Here is a 22,512-nt window from a genome sequence, read left to right on the forward strand (position 1 = left end):
CTCACCCTCTCATCCTCTCACCCTCTCACCCCCTCTCACCCTCTCATCCCCTCTCACCCTCTCACCCTCTCATCCCCCCTCTCACCCTCTCATCCCCCCTCACCCTCTCATCCTCTCACCCTCTCACCCCCTCTCACCCTCTCATCCCCTCTCATCCCCCCTCACCCTCTCATCCCCCCTCACCCTCTCACCCCCTCTCATCCCCCCTCACCCTCTCATCCCCCCTCACCCTCTCATACCCTCTCATCCCCTCTCACCCTGTCATCCCCCTCACCCTCTCATCCCCCCTCACCCCCTCACCCTCTCATCCCCCCTCACCCTCTCATACCCTCTCATCCCCTCTCACCCTGTCATCCCCCCCTCACCCTCTCATCCCCCTCTCACCCCAAAATTACCTGGAATGATTTTTTTTATGTTGACTTCTATTGGAAGTTACGTCTCATGGTCTTCTATCGGTTCTCCAGTATGTGCAGGCTGATGCTCCGTCCAGCAAGTCTCTCGCAGGGCTGGTTGTTCAGCTTCTGCAGTTTCAGGAGGACGCGTTTGGCCGCAGAGCGAGCAACCCGGGCCTCACCAAACTACCAGTGAGTCTCCAGCCTGTCCTCCTGTCTTTACCTGCTGCTTTTCTCTCTTCAGGTGTTTGGAGCTGCAGTGTGCTGCATGTTGACGAATGATGTTTGTTAGTCTGCTCTGAGCGTCTTCACCAGTATCAGGTTTCTGCAGGTGGTTGAATTCGAGGAGATCCAGCAGATTTCGCTCATTTTGATGGGATATGATTCCGGCCTAAATGATGTGTTTTTATTATATTGGCTGGATAGAGGGACAGATATATGGATGGCTGGACAGAGGGGGAAAGTCCCATATCACAGCAGCAAGAGTAGATAAATTTAAGAACCGTACCTATACACAGATACATAAATAATATAAAATTAAAGAGCGTAATAAAATAAAGTAATTGCAAGAACTAAATATACATAAACATACAAAACTAAGTAAATAGAAATAAGCTAAATATACTGAATGTACAAAAGTAAACACATTATCATTGTCCTCAAAAAAAATCTCAATTTCTGCCATTTTTTTTAGTTTCGACTTTTTAAAATGTAAACCTGGCAGTTGTTATTCATATTGTCTCTAAATTTCATGATGAATGGACCAATAGAAATGCTCCAATGGACCGGGAATAAAATCTTTTTACATTGACTTCTATTGAAAATATTGGTTTTTTCCTTCTCCTGTAAAGCTGCTGATTTAGAGATACGAGGATTTTGTCCAGCAATGACAATACAGAAATATTCCCAGATATTAAAAACTAAAGATATAGAAATGTACTTAAAATACAGAAATGTAGAAATATACATACATAACAAAAACTAAAGATATAGAAATGTACAGAAATATAGAAATATACATACATATTAAAAACTAAAGATATAGAATTGTTCTTAAAATACATAAATGTAGAAATATACATACATAATAAAAAATTAAAGATATAGTAATGTACTAAAATAAAGAAATATACTACATAAACAGAACTAAATATACAGAAATACACAAAACTAAATTCACAAAGTAAACAGAAATATAGTACACAAATCTACACAGATTATTCAGAAGCGAGAGAGTACCATGTAAGGAATTTACAGGTAATTGCCAGATGAAGTAATTTAAAAAAATTATAACATTTTTATAATGAATAAATAATTTTCTTTCTTTTTGAGTCTAAGCTGTGCTCTGATGAGTCCCTGTATCCAGGTGTATTAGAACTGTCTCCTATTTCCAGTACTGAGCAGCCAATCAGATTGCCAGAGTTCGTACAGCTCTACTAGCAGCCGTTTTTTCTATATCTGCTTTTTCCTTACGCAGGCGAAGTGTTTCCTGGACATGAAACCTGGTGGTGCTCTCTGTCACATCCTTGGCTCTGTGTACAAGTTTAAGACGGAGCAGGGCTGGTGAGTCTTCATGTGTATACTTTCCTAAAGCTGTACGTTCACCTTCAGAGTCAAAATGAGGGAAGCTCCGAGTGGTCCAGCTTAACAAGGCGCTGCCAACATGACTCATGGTTCGAATTGGCAGCAGCCAGAGCACAAGGCAGCACAATTGGCTGGCCTTGCTCTCTCTGGGTGGGTAGGTAGAACTGTCTTCATCAGTGACCGTCCTGAACTTTGTCCCCAACACGGCCACCACAACCACCACACCTACACACAGCCCCCAGGAGAGGTGTCAGGGTAGTATCTCAAACATACAGAAGGATCATGAGATTTACAATAGCAGGTAGCTTCACAATACCACTGATTAAGTTTATGATTGTAAGCTTTTATGTAATTGTTTGCTTGTTTGTTTTAAAGCCATATTTGTACATTGCTTTAAATAAAATATGTGATAAATGTGTATATAAAAATGTATTATGTAAAGAAGCATAAATGCCAATGACAGCACTTGCACATAAATTTAGTGCAATTATACTCTTATTACATATGCAATATATAGATGTGTATATATGTATATGTGTGTGTATATAAATGTATATATGTATGTGTGTGTGTGTATGTATATATATATACATAAACAAATATAGAGAGATAATAGGTTATATAATTGTAGTTTATTTATTTACACTAAATTAAATACATTATAATTTATACAGAAATACAGTTTAAGAGCTGTCTGTCCGATTGACCCATAGCCATCTTCCTTTTGTGCCGGCTTTTAGAGGTTTGGTGTAAGACCAGTGTTCAGCCAGCTAACTGCCTCTGACTGGTGATTGGTCTGCTGTTCTCCCCTGTGCTTTAGGCGACGCTTTGACCTGCAGAATCCGTCCAGAGTCGACCGCAATGTGGAGATGTTCGTCAGTGTGGAGAAGGCGCTGAAGCAGGTACTGGAAACCATATATGGACAAAAGTATTGGGACACATTACACCTACAGGAGCTTTTATGACATAAAGGGAATCTGAGTTGATCAGTTCGTAAGAGAGGCGGCTCTGGTTTTTGGAGAGTTTCTGTAAGTGTGTGTGTGTGTGTGTCTGCATCGATAGAACAACCTGCTGAGCAGGCCTGTGGTGTACCTGTCCCCTGATCTGGAGCAGAAACAGGCAAGCAGACTCGAAGACATCATCACGCGGCATCAGGTGAGGAAGGGTCACGAGCATCAGGACAGACATAGTTCCAGTCTGTCTCTCTGACAGTAAAGTCCTAAAAGGGTTCTTTGAGCTCTGCCGCAGAAGAACCACATTTCGAGTTCTTCACACTCTCCCTCTACAGGGTTCTCTATTGGACCCAACTTTCTCTTACAAACATGGTCCTTTGAACGATGCTTTAGGTCATTTATTTGTTGTTGCAGGTCTAAAGAACCTGATTCCTTTATAGAACCAACATAGGTTCTTCTGTGGCATCGTTTAAAGAACCACGTTTGTAATGGAGTATAAAAAAAAAAAGGTGAAGAAGGTCTAAACAATCTTCACTTGATGTAAAGGTTCTAGACCAATTAAAAGGTTCTTCACACTCACACTTCTCTGTTACCAACATGATTCTTTAGAGAACCGAGAGTGGTTATTCTGTGGCATTCCTCATAGAACCATTTAAAGTCCATTTATTTATAAAGTGTGGGTGTTCAGGACATGCTCAGAGCTCTCTCTCTCTCTTGCTCTCTCTTGCTCTCTCTCGCTCTCCCTCTTGCTCTTGCTCTCTCGCTCGCTCTCTTTCTCAGGGTTCAGTCACAGAAGACCGGTTACAGGCCACCCACCACATCTACCCCTCTCCCTCCTCAACAGATGAAGGTGTGTATGGTGTGTGTATAAGGTCATGTGATCCTTGTTAGGGGGAAAAAAAACTTTCAGTGAACGTCGATGTAAAATATTTTTTTCTTATTATTAAGGCATTTTGGAGCATTTCTATTGGTCCATTCATCATGAACCTCTGTATATCAATTTTATGTTTAAAAAAAAATAAAAGTGCCATAAATGGAGATGAAGGAGATGTAAAGCAGTGATGTAACGAGGGGTTACGAACATGTGGGACATGTTGTTGCGCTGTCTCTCCATTCTGCTGCTTTTTACTTTACAAAAGCTGGATGTTTTCCTTTATACTGCGTACAATATGTAACTGGATGTTGAATGGACCAATAGAAACCTTTTTCCATTGACTTTCATTGAAGTTAAGAGGTTTTTCTCTGATTTGACAATATGACGGTGACTGTGCGTCAGAGTTTGTGATGTGGCTCTGACTGGCTTGTTTTGTGCAGAAGAGTGGCTCAGACCTGTTATGCGTGTTGATCAAGAGGTCATGGTACACTGGGGCATGTACCCAGACAGGTAACTAATACACACACACACACACACACACACACACACACACACACACACACACTGTATGATTACTAGTCATTGTTTTGTTTTGTGAGATGCCTGCTGTGATTGGCCGTCGAGGTTATTATTTCAGCATAGTGATTTCTGACTGCTCTCAAAGTTCAGATATTAGCACTGTGTTTAAATCTGAATAATAACTTCTTTACATTATAATTATCATCATTTCTCTGCATTATTTGAGCAGCTGCTTTTGATAAGTTGTCATTTCTGCAAATAAATAAATGCTCTAAATAGTAAATTTTATTTGGAATTTAGGGGAAATGTTGTTTATGGTTTATGAAATACAACACAAATGTTCAGTTCACCTGCCTGATTTCGTTTAAATAATTATTGCACGCTTTCTGTAAATCCTGCTTAAATATCACTGTGTTCGTCTTCTATAAGATGTATTTAACTGAAATTGCTGATCCGAACAGCCAATGATTTATAAAGGAAAAATCATCAAAAGTTTTTCATATATATATATATATATATATATATATATATATATATATATATATACACACACACACACTCACACACACATACATAAGTATGCATTATTTTATGTCTTATTTTCAGTTATGATATGTGGATTCCAGTCAGTGATATTGATGCAGATGTAGAGGAGCCCCCTAGTCCAGATCGACCCTGGAAGGTGAGCGAACCACTTTACCCTTTATCATAGATCCTATATTTGAGGCTTTATACATCTCTACAGATATACAAATGCCCTCTAACCGATCTTTCAGTGTCAATCTCTAGCATCATCATAACATAAAAGCAGTGTATCGTGTGTTGTAGCATTTCTAAAAGCATGACCCCCTCATTAGCGCCCTCAGCTGACGGTTGTACCTCTCTCTCAGGTCCATGCTAAATGGGTTCTCGACACAGACACGTTTAATGAGTGGATGAATGAAGAAGACTATGAGGTGGATGAGGGTAAACGGAGTGTGAGCTACCGGCGCCGCATTTACTCACAGGATGAGGAGGTAGATCTCCACCTTGCCACGCTTTGTTTCCTCTGTCTGTCTGTGATCGTTAAGTCTTTTCTCTTCTCTGGAAGGAACGCAAGGTGTCCGGCAAGAAAAGGAGACGCTCCCCTTCTCCATCTTCGTCCGAGTCCAGGAAGAAAGGCGGGAAGAAAGGGTGAGGCTGCACCACTTTTTCTCTAGGGTAGATTTTATTCAAATGTTATGATGCATTGAACCTATTTTGATCTGGTTGGGGGTATAACTGTTCACAAAGGTTATGGGTCAGTTCACACCATGGTTTGGACGTTAATTAATAAAAGGAATAAGATTAACCAATATTTCTTTCATTTATTTTGGGCAGACAGTCCTGACTAGTCTGGTATAGCTCCCCCTTGAGGCAGGCAGTACAGCCTGTAGTGTCTAAATGTCGTCAGCCATAGGCATATAGGCATGTAGGCATCGCCTTGTTTCTTGAATTGTGATGCACATCATTTCGCCAGATTCTTGCCAATAAACAGCTCTAATGTCAAATGTAAATCTGGCCAATGGCATTAGTAATAAAATTAGTAATATTATTAGTAATAATAGTGTCTGGCATTAGTAATAATCTGCAATATTAGATGTGAATGAGCTCTTTTTAAATGAACTGAACTCTGAGCTCTGAGCTTTTTGTGTTCACACTTAAAGTGTCCTGGTCCTCTTTAGCGCTGATGAGATCTCAGACCACTGTTTGTTCACACCACAACAGCTCAGACCCCAGCTATGCAACACAAGGACCTCTGCAGGGTTAGCACATCATGCCCTTGTTCCCAGAATTGCATCTAGTTCCTCAAAGAAAGATTACGTGTCCTTAATTTCAGAGGACTCTCTGTTCTCGCTCTGACGTAGTCACATAGCCATTTTCAGCAGAAAAACTATTAAAATATTTAAATATGTCGCAGAGAACTGATGTTTACCGTTCCCAGATATCTAAAAAAGGGCCTCATCCTGAGACCACACAAATCCACATACAGAGATTTTTGTGATGTGAGAACTGTAGCAGTTTACAGTCAGTCTTGAGGTTCTGTGTGCGTGAAACTGCACGTGAAATGGACCCGGTCCGCTTTAATTCACAACACACGAGTCAGTAAGACTACACACCGACCCGAGCTGAGGCCTTCTCAGGAGGTGGTCTCAGTTTGCTTTGTTTTTGGGGTCTGAGTTCATTTGACGTGTTCATATATGCAGAACAATGAGTCAGCAGGGGCTGGGCGATATGGTAAAAATACTATATCACAATATTTAAAGGCTCTTTTCACAATACACGATATTTATCACAGACTAAACACATCAGTATCAGATTCTTATAAACTACTATTCAGATCCTCTCCTGTACTGAACACAGTGATTTATACTCAACATCTGCTGCTCTTCATCTAATGAACCCTGCAGTCTAATTACACTGTTAGTAATGAACCCTGCAGCTGATCAGTGTTTATTAAGCACTAACAGTCTCCTCTATATGATCAGAGAAGCTTACTGTATCACCATAACAACATTTATCACAATACGATAAAATATCATTATGTTGCCCAGCTGTAATCGGAATCCACTTCAGACATTGAGTGTGAAAACGGCCTAAAGCAGTACCAAGAGCTCTTCCAGCTTCAAGTACGGCTCGGCTCGACCCGCCATCCTTTAAGATCCACGGAAGACGAGCGTCCAGACTTTTTACTGTCCTGCACCGAAGTGGAGGAACGAACTTCCCCTGGGTGTCCGAACAGCAGAGAGTCCAACGCTCACTGTCCTCAAACCCAGACTGAAGACCCTCCTCCTCTGAGAGGACTTCTGTAAGTCTGTATTTGTCTGTTCATCTGTATTTTGCAGTTCAGGGCCGTATAAGAGGCGTGGCCAACAGGAAGAGGAGCCAGAGGAGGATCTGACCAAAGACATGGAGGACCCAACACCTGTACCTAACATGGAGGAGGTCATACTACCTAAAAATGGTGTGTGAGATCATCTTCGGCGTCTGTTATTCCTCTGTTCTCCAGTCTGTGGTCTGGTGTGACTCATCAGTGATGATATAATGCTAATGCTGGGCTTTCTCACCGCCGCCAGTAAACCTGAAGAAGGACAGTGAGAACACGCCAGTGAAAGGAGGGACCATGGCCGACTTGGGTAAAGCTGTGTGTGTGTGTGTGTGTGTGTGTGTGTGTGTGTGTGTGTGTGTGTGTGTGTGTGTGTGTGTGTGTGTGTGTGTGTCCTGGATTATTTACACTGTTGTTTGGCTTTGTACATTATAATATTCCTCTGTTGTAGATGACCAGGAGGATGAGTTCCTGTCTGGAGTCAGGGTGAGTAGTCCTCATGCCAGAGCTGCTGGATTTTAACCCTTTAGTTTTTGAGACCTCTGAAACTTCACTGTGAAAATTAAATAATTGATGATCTTTAAAAAGTTATTAAATAATATAGAAACAATATTAAATACTGTAAATGTAATAGATAATCAATAACTAATTAAATAAAATAGTCATACATCAAATTCAACTCTTAGTAGTTAACTCTGTTAACAACTGTTTCTTTATTATTATTGGCAGTAAAGTCTGGAAATATCAAATATGATTTTAAGCAAGTCATATATGCAAGTGGTGTATTTATTTGTATTTAATTAATAAATTAATAATGATAATAATAATAATAATTATTATTATTATTCCTTAATAATTGGTAATAATTCTCTAATCACTCCACTTCTAAAGTATTGAGATTACACCCCCTCTGCTCTTTGGGCACCGCACTGATGGCTGCGCACCGCTCCAGTCACGTGTGCTCACCGTCACTGTGTGTGTGTGTGTGTGTGTGTTTGCTCACTAGTGTGTATGTGTGTGTTTACTGCACGGGATGGGTTAAAGGTGGAGGTCGGATTGCAGACATTGAGGTTTGTCAAATAAAACCAAGTAGATCCAAGTGAGCAAGACAAAAAAACACAGGTCAGAAAAAACTAAGACTTGCACACAGGAGCCCGTCCTCCTCTGATCAGAACCACTAATAAATGACAGATGAATGGAATAACGTCACCATAACACCACATAAGCCCATTATTCTGCTCGGGGGGTACTGATATAATCATTGATATGCTGAGCAGCAGTGATAATAATAATAATAATAACAACAAGAGGATTAATGGTTAAAGTTGTAAATTGATGTAAATTAAATGAATAAATCATATATTGTGATTGTTTGTGTGTGTGTGTGTGTGTTATAGGATGAGGAAGATCAGGCTAGAGAGTTTGGCCGTGGGTTGGATAGTGAGGAGAGCGCTACAGAGCAGACTCACCACATTATCATACCCAGCTACACCTCCTGGTTCGACTACAACTGGTGAGTCTTTGCCGCACTCTTCCCTCTGTATGTAGTTTATAGATGTAGATTGGACTGATATCAGACATTGGTAGAGTTAGGAAACATGGTATTTCATCATCATTGTATTGTGATAAATGTTAGTATTGTGATAGTATTGTGTCCTCTGAGCGTATCATCATCATCATCATCATCAGTGCCTCAAGAACTCTGACCAGAGTGTACTCAGTGCTGTTGAATCAGACGGAGTGCAGCAGAATTTGTGTATCGTGTGTATTTTAAAAAATATTAAAAATAATAGTTTTAGATTTCATAAAATATTTGCTAAGAGCTTCTGCTTGTTTGCTTAATTTATTTTGCATTTTTGTTTTTGTGTAACATAATGTACACAAAAAAAATAAAGTTTAGTCTCCTGCACCTCCAGAAATGAGCGTCCCGTGGTTTTGGTATAACAGTGATATATAAAGTGGGGTCACTCCCAGATGGTCAGTCTTTATCATCAGACGTCTTACAGTAAAATGACATCAGCCCATCTCCCAGTGTGCGGCTAGTCCAGTCTGAAAGTCCACAGTTATTCATTAGGACTAAATCACCTGACCTAAAACTAGGTTCATTCCTCCTCCTCCTCCTTTAACGCTGGGATTGGGCTCAAGGTGTGGGTGAGTGGGTGTTTGGGTGTGTGAGTGAGGCCACCACAGTTCCCTGTATAATCAGGTCAGCACTCCCAAGCCGACTGGAGCTGGTTTTAATTATGTATGTGAGGAAGGTATGAAACTTTCATGGCTCTCAGATATATTGGTTTGAATCTACAAGGAAACAGGGTGGAGAAACGGGCTGACCTGCGTCTCTATTCTCTTCCTGTGTGTCTTTTTGTAAAGTGAAACGTGTGTATGTGTGTGTGTGTGTGTGTGTGTGTGTGTGTGTGTGTGTGTGTGTAACGAAGTGCTCTGATTTATCTGTCTCTCAGTATTCATCGAATAGAGAGGAGAGCGCTGCCCGAGTTCTTCAATGGGAAGAACAAGTCCAAGTCACCAGAGATGTGAGTCTTGTCGTCACACAGAAACACACTGCACACTGTCTCAGGCAGTGGAGACAGTTTATCCCAGCAGTCAGAGTGTCTGTAGCTCTGAAACACGTAAATAAATAGAATTGAACACAAATCCAGCCGTTAAAATGTGTTCATTTAGCTTAACTGAGGTTATTGATGGAAGGACACAGTTAGAAGAGCTAAGGTTTGGGAGCTGATCTCTGTGAACTCCAGACACTGCCACTATTAATATCACCACTATTACCCATCATTCCTCTCATTACTCTGACCATCACTGCCATGACTATATTCAGTTATATTAAGTTCTACTACAACATGATTATTATATTATTATTAAGAATATGCTGCACACCTGAGCAGAACAGCAGCAGTTTAGATGGTTCGGTGACTTTTATCAATAATTTATAAATAGTTCTGATCAGAGGAGGACGGATCGGGTCCCCCTTGTGAGTCTTGGTTCCTCCCAAGGTTTCCTCCTCCAGCTCTGAGGGAGGTTCTCCTGCACGGTGGTCTTTGGCTGCTCACTGGGGGTCTTACATTTTTTATGTTTTCTTATGTTGTATTTTCTTTTCTTCATTTCTTTTTTTTTTATTAATTACTGATTCTGTAAAGCTGCATTGTAACAACAACAGTCATAAAAAGCTATACAAATACATTTAGTCTAATAAATTAAGTCTTGGTTCAGTGGTTCAGCTGTGCAATACTCAAATTAATTCTGTTCTTATATGCAATTATAATAGTACTATTAATATTCATATTAATATATATTCATATAATAGTACAATTTAATGTGTGCAATAACTTGGGTGCAATAAATTTCCATATTTATCATCACAGTTATTACCAATATGCCACTTTACAATATTAATATAATTTATATTTATTTCCATTTTTCAAGTTAAAAAAAAAAATCTCTCTTTGTTCTAAATTTATTTTATTTCTAGAGTGTTTATTCTTACACGAACGGTAGCAACTGTAATTTCCCTCCTAGTATCATTAATCTGATTCTGATTACCAGCAGCCTGATTTACTGATTAGACCAAATAAGTTGGATTGGACCTTGGTATTACACTCCCAATCCTCTAACGCTGTTATTATTCATTTTTGCACAAACATCTGCACAAATACTCTCCTCCGTCTGGAGTGTGTATAAATTTGACTGTTTTGAACAAATGGATAATTTTACATCTCATTTTCATCACTTACCCGAAACCTTTACACATTATCAAAACCCTGTCTCTCAGCAGTGAGAGCGTTTTACTGTAGAAGCTCCAGATCTCATCAGAACCGATGCAGGTGAACATAAACATCCTGAAATCACTAATGTTCTTTTTTTTTCGGAATGCAATCAAATCCTCACAACAATGCTCTGCTCCAAAATTTAGTAGAAAGTCTTCTTCTCTACACTGTAGAGACAGTTACTCCAATAGAAGCAGGAGAAACTCTTTTAAAGAGCAGATGTCCCAATACTTTTGTCCATATAGAATAGCTCAGGCATTAAATATAGCTCTTTGGTTGTGTGTGTGTGTGTGTGTGTGTGTGTGTGTGTGTGTGTGTGTGTGTGTATTGTGGGTGCTTGCAGATATCTGGCGTATCGTAACTTCATGATCGACACGTATCGGCTGAACCCTCAGGAGTACCTGACCTCCACGTCCTGCAGACGCAACCTTACAGGAGATGTCTGCGCTCTGATCAGGTCAGCACTTCTACAGGTGTTCAGTTTAACTCGCTCATCAGTGCTGCGTGTTTGTGTGGCGCTCATATGCGTGTGTGTGTGTGTGTGTGTGTGTGTGTGTGTGTGTGTGTGTGTGTGTGTGTGTGTGTGTGTGTGTGTGTGTGTGAGCAGGGTCCATGCATTTCTGGAGCAGTGGGGCCTCATAAATTACCAGGTGGATGCCGAGAGCAGACCTCTACCTATGGGCCCGCCCCCAACACCACACTTTAACGTGCTCACAGACTCTCCGTCAGCCCTCGTCCCTCTGCAGCACAGACCCTTACAGGTAAACACACACACACACACACACCCAAGCAGTGTGTCATCGTCTGTTTATGGGTGTTTGAGTTGTGTTGCTTGTTGTCGTAGGTTCCAGCCTCTCAGCATACGCTCCATTTCCCAGAGAAGAGCCGAGAAAAACCTTCAGACCTGCAGAATTTTGGACTGCGAACGGACATTTATGCAAAGAAACATCCCAAGGTCTCTCGCGCACACACACACACATACTGAACTGGTGTACTGGTTACATGGTATTCCAGAGAGAAGCGCCACTGATTTCACCAATTTCCTAAAAAGTTCTTTAAATCAGCAGTGTGGAAAAGTCCGGATACGTCCGATATCCCAGCAGTGAACATGAGCTTGTTGTCGAGGTCGGAGGGCCAGGTTGTAAAGTCTCTGAGACCCGAATTCGGCCGTATGTGTCGTTTATTACTTTAATCCCTAAAGTAGATCAGTGACCAGCTAAACGTTGACCATAAAACTATCCACTATTAAATTCATTTTTATTATTCATCATGCTGCTGGCAGCAAGTTGGCAACTATATGCTTTTTTTCACTATTTATATATTATATATTTATAGAATATATAAATAGTTTAAGGATTAATTTATAGAATTAATCCTTAGCTTCCAGTACAAGTACAAATTAGCTCTAAACAGCTCAACCAACTACAACAGTGAAATCCTGCGTTTACATTAAAGCAGCAGTATGTAGCATTTTTATCTTAAAACAGTGGCTTCAGAATCACAACACCACTCCACCCGGACTCCATCTTTACTTTGTCTCTCAGCTCATCCAGAACAGTGTGTCTTTTTAGTTTAGTTTTAAAGCACTAATTATACTTTTTTGACCGTAGGGGGAGCCCAAGTGCAAGAAATGGCAATTTTCCATAGTGTTGCTTTAAAGCATGAATGAGAATAATTATAATTAAGAGTATTTTTGAACTGTATTAAAGCATTAATAAATATAATAGTATAATAAATATGTAAGAATAATTATAATTAAGAGTATTTTTGAACTGTATTAAAGCATTAATAAATATAATAGTATAGTAAATATGTAAGAATAATGGTAACTGATATTAATGATAATTGTGAAACACCATGATACTGTAAATATTGATATTTTTTTGAGATGCTGATCATACTGTGAAAACCTCTTCCCGTTTTAACCCTGGTAGCGTCTCCTATCATTACACTCACTGTAGCAGCATCCTTCATCCTCATCTCTGTTCCACAGCTGTCCGTGAGTCTGAAACCACGACTCATGACTCATTTTGTCTGTTTGTGCTCTCCATAGACCAAAGGAGCGAGTGCAGGGCGCGAGTGGACCGAACAAGAGACCCTGTTGCTGTTGGAGGTGAGCAAGGCAGTACAGCACTCTGTGAAATGCTCTTTTATTGACCATAAAAGCATATTTGCCTGAGAGACTCTCTCCATATTTCTCTCGCTCTCTCGCTCTCTCAGGCATTAGAGATGTATAAAGATGACTGGAATAAAGTCTCGGAGCACGTAGGCAGCCGAACACAGGATGAGTGTATCCTGCACTTCCTGCGGTTGCCTATAGAGGACCCTTACCTGGAGAACTCTGAAGCCTCGTTAGGGCCTCTTGCCTACCAGCCTGTCCCCTTTAGCCAATCAGGAAACCCCGTCATGAGTACTGTGGCCTTTCTAGCTTCAGTGGTGGACCCCAGAGTGGCCTCAGCTGCTGCCAAGGCAGCATTGGGTATGTATGTCTGTAGATGGTGTGTGTGTAAGGCTCACAAAAGCAGTGAAGTAGGGCAAATTAAACAGTAAGGTTGCGGAAGTTGGGAAATTCACCTCAGGAATTAACGGGTAATTATGGGAATTAATGGGAATAAAATGGGAATATTTGAAGCTAAATGTGAGAAACTGAATCCTGGCTAAAATAATTAGATCTGATACCAAAACAGTTGAATAGCAAAGCTGCTCCTCAATCCCAGACACATGGCCCATCACACACTTGGGGGGCTATTGAGAAGACCACACTCCAGCATGCACTGTCCATTCCTCCATCACATGTACAGTACATGTCCAGATGATTTCTACAGACCTGACACTCACCACTAATGAAAAAGCACACATCTGGACCAAAGGACTTCCTAAAGTCAGATTTTTGACAAGGTTCACAACTATATTAGCATTGAAACATTTAAGCAACTATTAAATCCAGCTGTATTAAATCTCCCAGTCGCTCGTTATCTGCTTAATCAGAAAAGCTTAATGAGCAATTTCATTTCAGACTAGTTTACCAAGCCTAGCATAGGCTAGCTACCTATATTTTTTTTGCCTGAACAGGTTTCTGTAAGTGACAATTAATATTTAATCATTTATGTAACATTAGAACACACTTTTGTATGGTGAAATAATTAGCATTTAATAATTAGCAATAAGCATAAATATTATAAACTATTAAGTTCTGCTTGCAACTAATTATGTGTCAGTTATTATTTGGGTTCATGTCTGCTGTTAACAAAAAAAAAAACAATACACTGATAGTGTATGACAGTTCCTTTAAATTATCCAATATTTCCTATTAATTCCAATACATTTCCATATATTCCCATATAAGTTTTACATTTACATTTTTTTATTTTTAATTTAAACATTTTACATTAATTTCAATAAATTCCCATATATTCCCACAAAAGTTTATATTTTGGAATATTTCCAAAGTTCCCGAGCTAAAGTTCCTATGGAAAGTTACCAGTAATTTACTGGAAATGTTCCACTCCTTTGCAACCGGCGCTGATTACACTCTCTGTACTGAAGCAGGCAGTAGATCAGTGTTCTTTGAGCTCAGGAAGGCAGATTGTTTATCACAGTAACAGCATTTATCACAATAAAATATCCTACCCCTACCTCTACAGTGAAGGTAACCAGGGTTATCAGCTTCAGAACAGAGCAGATGTCAGACACAGTTACAGTTCAGAAAAATCAGGCTCATCTTTACCTCTTAAGACTACATACCGTCTTCATACCGTATCCACAGTGTTTTACAGTCCAGTACGCTGATCTGTGCCTCTGCATGTCTGAACGAATTCTCTCTGTGTTCTCAGAGGAGTTCTCTCGGGTGAGAGAGGAAGCCCCTCCAGAGCTCTTCAACCCAAATGTCCGTAAAGCCCAAGAACCTGGGCGGAGTGTAGCACGACTAGACCCCCCTTTTGGGCTGCAGTCAAGTAACATTCCAGGACCTGATTCTGACCAGCTGGAAAAGAGTGGTATGTTTAGAAAACACACACACACACACACAAACGCACGCGCACACACACACACACACACACACACACACACACACATATATATATATATATAAATACTACTTCCATGCAGTCAGATCGCATTGCAGGACATGGCCAAAAGAGGGCAGCAGTCGTCTCAGCAGGTCTAAAGGACAGCATACAGACTACCAGCTGATTAGCTGCACTTAAAATTAATAACACAACAAATAATAATAATTTGACTGAATTACTTTTTTATTTTTATTCAGTTTGCTTTATTGACATCAATTTACATTTGTTTTATACCATTTAGAAAATGTATAATTACAACACCAATAAAATTAGATATCTTAAATACTTCAAAGAAAAGTTGAACACATATTTGCTAACTGTACGTATGTAAACGAATTTTAATAAATATTCATATGTGATGTAAAAAAAAGAAACTATAATAAGTGTACTGTGCATAACATCTCTGTGCTTCTTCTTAGATTGTGCTGGAATTGAAAAAATGGAATTTGAGTCTGAACAACATGAAAAGGTGAGAGAACCCAACACCCATTTTCCTCATCTATTGCTGCGCTCCGAATCCTACGCAACCATCTGCTGTTGCGTTACTTAATAATGTGCAAACGTTTTAGATTAGTACATAAGAGGGGAAAGTGCACCAGCATACAGGCATGGTGCCAACAGGTCCATATTTATCTGCTCCTGAGTCCTATTCTATTGGCAGTACTTCTCTTGCATTCATTAGATGGGGTGTCCACAAACATTTGGACATGTGATGCATGTGAATAATCTCACTGTGTTAATCTCACTGTCTCGTATTTCCGTATTGTCGCTCGCTCAGACCGGTGGAGAGAACCTCGCTGGAGAGGCGGAGCGTGTGAAGAACGAGGAAAGAGAAGAAAGCGAAGGAGAGAAAGGAGAAGAGAACACAGCAGGTGTGTCACACAGGGTCCGAATACACCAACCTGAGACCACCGGACACCACACACACGTCCACATGTTGAGTGTTTAGGTTGTAGTTGGATGTATTAGCAGTGAGTGTGTGTTTGTTTGGGGTGAAAGATGCTCAGATGCAGTTAAACGAGGCTAATTACCACCCTGTTATTTCACCTCTGAATTAAACACACTGATTTTCCTTGAGCTTTGCTCTGATTGGCCTATTTAGCCTTACTTCCATATTCTTCCACTTTTATATTCCTATATATATATAAATGTTGGGGATGTAAGTGTTTTAATCCAAGACTGTGATGTAACAGTTTTGGGGTTTTGTAATTGGCTCATTTTACAGCTCTGTTTTGGTTCTACCCTATTACTGTAGAGAACATGGACAGCGCAACGTCTCCCAGAAGTGAAGCAACCACAGGTCTAGCGCCTCTGCTAGCTGGTTGCAGTATGATATATATATATATATATATATATATATATATATATATATATATATATATATATATATATATATATATAGCTCCGCCCATCTCATTTTCCCTCCTCTAAACTGTCTCTCCAGATTCCAGCAGTTAGTCTCCCTGTGCTGATATCGGCATATTTTTTTAAATTTTCCCCAGAAATCAGTTTTAATCCTTACTCTGCTCTATTGTAAGAAGGCGGGGCTACACTTAGGAATGAAGTGATTGACAGATTGACAGTCTTGGCTGGAAAAGAGGGCCATCTGCAGCACCTGCATGGTGTCCTCTCTGTTTAGTACATGAGCTGCACTTTTACTGCTGGAGCGTCCACTTAACGGACAGACTGGGCGTCCAGGGGGAAATCCGCTCTGCTTCTGTGCTGGAAGCTCTTACTGAGTCTTAGTCTGGGAGAAAGGGGCAGGTCTAACAAATGAGTATGTGAGTCTGGCCCCACCTCTGGTCTCTACTGAGAAGACTCTGGTTGCAGGTTTGACAGCATGGCGGACAGTTCTAGCTTCATTTCTGAACCACGGCGTCCATGTTTTCTACAGTCACTGGTTCTGAAGTGTCAGAGAAAAATGGTAGGGTCCCTTTAAAGCTCTTTATCTCACGTTCTTCTATTAAAGGAGAGGCAATGGAAGCGGGCCACACTCAAGGAGAAGAAGATGAGAGAAGAAAGAGGGCGGAGCTTGAGTTGGTTGAATCCAATATTGCTGCAGCAGCCGCCGCTGCGTTGGCCTCTGCTGCCACCAAAGCCAAAGTAAGTGCCTGATCTTTTTCCACTGTAGTAGACACCCTATATCCTCTGGCATGAACATCCAGCATGCTTACACCTACCATCGCATTGCAGGTGTTGAGTGTTTAAGCTGCTGTTGGATGTATTAATAGTGAGTGTGTTGGGGGTGAAAAATGCTCAGATGCAGTTAAACAAGCTTATTTACCACCCTGTTATTCTAACTTCAAATGAAACACACTGATTTTCTTTTTATGGAGGACTCACGGGGGAAAAAACACATAAGCTCTGCTTTGATTGGCTGGTGTATGGCACAGACGACACCCACACAGAACCCTCATATTATAGTGTGGTTTTAACACTGTAACAAAAACACTGTAATTATTCCCAAGTCTTACTGGAGAGTGCTGCTCTCCAGTGGGCTAAAGGGGTACATAAAGCCCCCCAGCATTGAGGAGCTGTGGAGCAGTGGAAGAACTGTGTTCTCTTGGAATGATGGTGGTGGAGCTCCATCCAGTACTTTTGGGCTAAATTGGGGAGTTGGGGATGATGAGGTGGGGTGGTGATCATCATCATTCAACATCCTGACCTCACGAACACTCTTGTTGCTGCATGCAATCAAATTCCCACAGCAATGCTCCTTCTCCAAAATCATCTCTGGACAGTAGAGACAATTACAAGAAACAATGAATGAGCAGGTGTCCCAATACTTTTGTCCATTGAGTTTATGTACATGGACTAAACAAGCCGAGTGTGGGTGTGCATTTGCACATCACTGTCAGTAATGGGCAACTTAAAGAAGCCAAATGCATTCATTAGAAGGGGTGTCCACAAACATTTGGACGTGTGTTTGTCCAGAGACGCAGGCTCATGCACTCTAAAGCGTCTATTGAATAAACCGTCAGTGTTGAATCTCACCGCCTCACCGTTTATTCATCTCTCACGCTGTGTTTCAGCACTTGGCTGCTGTTGAGGAAAGGAAGATCAAATCTCTGGTGGCTCTGCTGGTTGAAACTCAAATGAAGAAGCTGGAGATCAAACTGAGGCACTTTGAAGAGCTGGAAACCATCATGGACCGAGAAAAGGAGGCGGTAGGTTCCCTTTATTCTGCATCACGGGCTTCCTTTGCAGTCCAGAGCAATGTGGGATTGTGTGGGCCTGCTGCAGTCCTCGCCCCGGAATCCTGTGTAAAGACCTGCTCTGTGTGTGTGTTTGTGTTCTGCAGCTGGAACAGCAGAGGCAGCAGTTGCTCTCAGAGAGGCAGAACTTCCACATGGAGCAGGTGAAGTACGCGGAGATAAAGGCTCGACAGCACCTCGAGCAGCAGCAGCAGGCTGGAGCCTCGCAGAGCGGTGGAGCAGCATATAACCCTCTTCACCATGGTATGTGCTCTGATATACACCAGTTAATCAATAAATCAGTCAGATTATTTATGTAGCAGTTTCAGACAATTTGAAATGATGAAATGTCAATTCATCAATAAGTGATTAAAAAAAAAGCAAAGATTCCAGATTAAAGACTTTACTGTCATGTGCAAGCAGTTCCACTGTACAATAAAGTTCTTACGTTCCTCCATTTACTGTTATAATCTTATAAATATCAATATAAAGAGAGAGAGAAACGGAATAAGTATAATCAAAATAATAATAATAATTATATATATATACACACACTAAAGTAGTGCTTACAATACTTTCAACTTAAAAGAAAATGATGGACAGTCAGATAAAAGAGGTAGAAAATGATGACATGAGATAAAGTTTACACATTTAACAATTTAAAATGTTGTTAAAATAGGAATGAAATTAAATATTTTTGAAAAAGTAGATCATGGGATCTGCTCTGCACCTGCATTCAAATACATCAATCAATTAATCAATAAAAAAACCTTTTTAAATGACGTTTTTCAGAAAAATCAGATGGAAATTCAGAGCTTTATTCACTGATGCCAGTTTAAAAACACTAATATTTTCGACTAAAAAGACCAAAGACAGAAAGTAAGGTGACATACATAGAAAAACTATGAGCAAATACAGATTCTGAAAGTATTATATAAGTAAAAATATTAAATGGAAACCACAGTTGTACATCCTATCTGCTCTGTGTTTAAATACACACTTTTTATCTAACGCATTTCACACACATCCGATTCAGAAATTCAGTGCTTTATTTACTGACAAAGCTTTATATATAAACTTTATTATTCAAACAAATCAAACTGAAACTCACATTTCATTACAAGCTAACATTAAAATGTATTTAAAATAAGATTAAAAATAGATCAAACGACTACTTCAATAAAAAAGACAAAAGAGGAATAGTAACATAATAATTCACGTTGGTCTAGGGTTATGATTCTAGCTTAGGGTGCGAGAGGTCCCCGGTTCAAATCCCAGACGAGCCCTGCTTTGGCAGTGGTGCCTAGCGGTTACAGCACTGGGCTGTTGATGACAGGGTTGTGTCTTAATAGCAAAGCAAATAATATTAAAATTAAAGTAAAAAAGTAAAATATGAAATAAGGATGGAATGAAAACTGAGATTGATCAGTAATGAAGTGTAGAAATGAAAATAGATCAAGAAATAAGACCATAAAACACTACATACACAGTCATGAAGACGATAATGCACACTCAGGTGTGTGCTCATGATTGCATGGCTTATGTATTTTAATGACCCTGCATTCATAAGCTAACCAGCACGAACCGCTGCATCTCCGTCAGTCTAACAGTGGACGTGAGCTCGTTCGCAAAATAGCTTTGACTTCCACCTGCTGGGTCTTAACTGCCTTCATAATGAAGCCTTTGTTGTTCGGTCAGGTCGTGCCATCGGCGGTGGAGGAGCAGGACAGATGATGGGCTCTCGACATCCTGGTGCCCCTAATGGCATGTGTAAGTACATCCAAAATCCCTCTAGCTATCTCTCATTATTATAATATTATAAAATGTCAATAAAATCAAATAAAGGAACAATAATATACAAATACAAATAAACAACAAAACTGTCATCTATGATCTTGCTCTGTACCTGCATTAAAATACGCCAGTCAGTCTCTCTGACTTTATATAAACCTTATTATAATTAAACAAATCAGACTGACATTCACACGACTAAACCATTAAAATAGATTTAAAATAAGATTTAAAAATGGATTAAACAAATACTTTCAATGACAAAAGATGGATTGTAGCGTAAAACAAGCAATAACAGATAATATTAAAATTAAACTGAAAAACATAAATGAAACAGACAAGAAACAGAGTTTATTATATGCTTACAACTCTATTAATTAATTGATTTTATTAATAGTCATAATTTATTTATTTATTTATGTTATGGATTAGCTGCGCTGTCCTCTCACCATAACTGTTAAATTTCTCCTCCTCTTCTTCTTCCTACACAGACCCAACTCCACCTTCCTCCCAGTCTGAAGGGACCACACCCATCTCCCGCCCTCCAGCGGAGAGCTGAAGCCTCATCTCAGCATCACATCACCTTTCTGCTTACCCCGACCATAAAGCAGCAGTCAGACAGTCTCACACAGTCCAGTCCAGCAGACTCTAGTCCTTTTTAAAACACAGCGCTGCCATTTCGGCAAATCCTTCGTTTCAGTTCTTGTCGTGTGATGAATCTGTGCAGACGTTCGTCATTTGTATGCGTTATTTTATGCTAAATTGAGGTCAGAACGTAACATTTGTGGCTTTTTGTTGGCTGTTTCTCTGCGTCAGTGTTTGTAGCTTGGTTTTTGTATTGGATCTGATATAGCACTCATGGAGTATGGAAAAAAATCAAGGCTAAATAAATTTTTTATTACATGTATTTGTTTGTCTCGGAGTTGTATTGTTGAGCTGTTAACCATTCAGAGTACACTGTATATACACCACACACACACACACACACACACAGAGTGATGCAGTGAGCACACCTGCCCAGACCAGAGGGCAGCCATTGCTGCAGACAGGGCACAGACAAGCACCTCGCTCAAGGGCTCAACAGTGGCAGCTTGGTGAACCCGGGTACCCAACCCAACACCACAGGTTTTCTGATTGTCCGAGTCTGCAGGAGATGTGCGGCTCTCTGGTGTTACTGAAGCACAGGTGTGTCCTTATTTTTTCCCCCCCAGAAACCTAAAAGCATCACCAGCTTTAACTAGAGCTCCCTCTAGTGGGCGGTGTTGTGGCACTCCACCTCTTGCCAATTCTTTTGCACCACCTTTGTTGCCAGTCTAACAGCCAGTGTTGGTGAAAAACGACGTTGCGCTAGACTGGATAAAGCTCGGCCCTACCAACGACCCTAGCAGCTCTCTGGCCTTAACCTGCCTGCAAGCGTAAAATACCAAATACTGACAGACGATCTTCAGAATTTACATGTTTAATACATTCATTATTATTTCTTATTAAATTATCTTCACCATATTTTCACGGTTTTAACTAAATTGCTACTGCAAAAGAATAAACCCTTAACCTGGCTCTTACAGGCGGGGTTTATGTAAATGTTGGGGGTATAATTATAACGAGTCAGGACTGTGATGTAACAGTTTGGGGGTTTTGGAATCGGCCTGTTTTACACACACACATATCTCAATACCTATAGACTATGGTCAGTAAAATAAGTGGATGGAGGGCAGTGCTGCTGTGCCTGATGGTGCACCTCTGTAATGAAGAACAGGTAGGTGCTAAACATTTAAATTATTTATCCCAAATACAAATTACTTTCAGCATAATCTGCATATTGTGTGTGATGTATTTGAATATTTAGGTTTATTTTAATATTTTAAATGATCTTTTATTTATCTTTCAGATTTAACATTGATCTATTTCTCATTACAACTGGAATTACTTCTATCATAAAGTGCGTATTTACCTCTCTCCTTATTGGAATGGCGGCACGGGTTGGCGGCAGGGGAGGAGTTGTGGTGGAGGGGGTATGCTTATGATGAGCGCTTGACCGTAGTAGTAGAGGTTGTCCACCTCTGTTACTCGTAGCCTAAAATGATTTAGTCCAGTGGGAGGGGCTACGGGTTTATACAGGTGGGGTACAGAACAGTAGGGGAGACTGGGCGGAGTCTTGCTCAGGTGTTCGCTTACCAAGCTGTTGTGTGACAATTGCTCCTAACTGGCTGAGGGTCCTCAAACTCGTTTGTTGTTGTCGTGGTTATTAATATAATGGTTGCCGTGACATCATTTTGGGTCATGTTTTATTAGTCGCTAGGGTGGGTCTCCAAATCGGCACTACCTGAGTTTATATCACAACCATAATAAGATAAAAAAAAATTAACTAACTTAAATAAAAAAAACAACAGATTTTACTCAGGTCTGGTCGGTAGCGCCCCCCTCAGTCAGTACGGATACAGTGCCTTCGGAAAGTTGTCAGGCCAGAATGTTGAGGCCTTGTGCTACAATTATATATATATTTTTTGCAAATGT

The 22,512-nt window shown here is 40.3% G+C and overlaps 1 protein-coding gene across 1 annotated transcript in view; it reads left to right on the forward strand.

Moving 5' to 3' along the window:
• Nucleotides 1-20,905, forward strand: part of smarcc1b (SWI/SNF related BAF chromatin remodeling complex subunit C1b) — a 22,072-nt gene extending 1,167 nt beyond the window's left edge. Inside the window, exons 2-28 of the mRNA XM_072676492.1 lie at nt 465-584; nt 1,870-1,955; nt 2,797-2,878; nt 3,039-3,131; nt 3,710-3,779; nt 4,244-4,313; nt 4,929-5,004; nt 5,213-5,338; nt 5,413-5,495; nt 7,187-7,305; nt 7,418-7,477; nt 7,619-7,653; nt 8,565-8,680; nt 9,627-9,698; nt 11,290-11,403; nt 11,554-11,707; nt 11,791-11,901; nt 13,000-13,059; nt 13,167-13,425; nt 14,780-14,941; nt 15,433-15,482; nt 15,792-15,885; nt 16,983-17,116; nt 18,046-18,180; nt 18,315-18,471; nt 19,906-19,977; nt 20,490-20,905. Coding sequence (XP_072532593.1) covers nt 465-584; nt 1,870-1,955; nt 2,797-2,878; nt 3,039-3,131; nt 3,710-3,779; nt 4,244-4,313; nt 4,929-5,004; nt 5,213-5,338; nt 5,413-5,495; nt 7,187-7,305; nt 7,418-7,477; nt 7,619-7,653; nt 8,565-8,680; nt 9,627-9,698; nt 11,290-11,403; nt 11,554-11,707; nt 11,791-11,901; nt 13,000-13,059; nt 13,167-13,425; nt 14,780-14,941; nt 15,433-15,482; nt 15,792-15,885; nt 16,983-17,116; nt 18,046-18,180; nt 18,315-18,471; nt 19,906-19,977; nt 20,490-20,557 — 2,778 coding nt within the window. The 3' untranslated portion in view covers nt 20,558-20,905. The remainder of the gene's footprint in view (nt 1-464; nt 585-1,869; nt 1,956-2,796; nt 2,879-3,038; nt 3,132-3,709; nt 3,780-4,243; nt 4,314-4,928; nt 5,005-5,212; nt 5,339-5,412; nt 5,496-7,186; nt 7,306-7,417; nt 7,478-7,618; nt 7,654-8,564; nt 8,681-9,626; nt 9,699-11,289; nt 11,404-11,553; nt 11,708-11,790; nt 11,902-12,999; nt 13,060-13,166; nt 13,426-14,779; nt 14,942-15,432; nt 15,483-15,791; nt 15,886-16,982; nt 17,117-18,045; nt 18,181-18,314; nt 18,472-19,905; nt 19,978-20,489) is intronic.
• The last annotated feature ends 1,607 nt before the right edge of the window (nt 20,906-22,512 follow it).

This window comes from Salminus brasiliensis, chromosome 3 (assembly GCF_030463535.1).
Source record: "Salminus brasiliensis chromosome 3, fSalBra1.hap2, whole genome shotgun sequence".
In the NCBI taxonomy this organism is placed as follows: domain Eukaryota; kingdom Metazoa; phylum Chordata; class Actinopteri; order Characiformes; family Bryconidae; genus Salminus; species Salminus brasiliensis.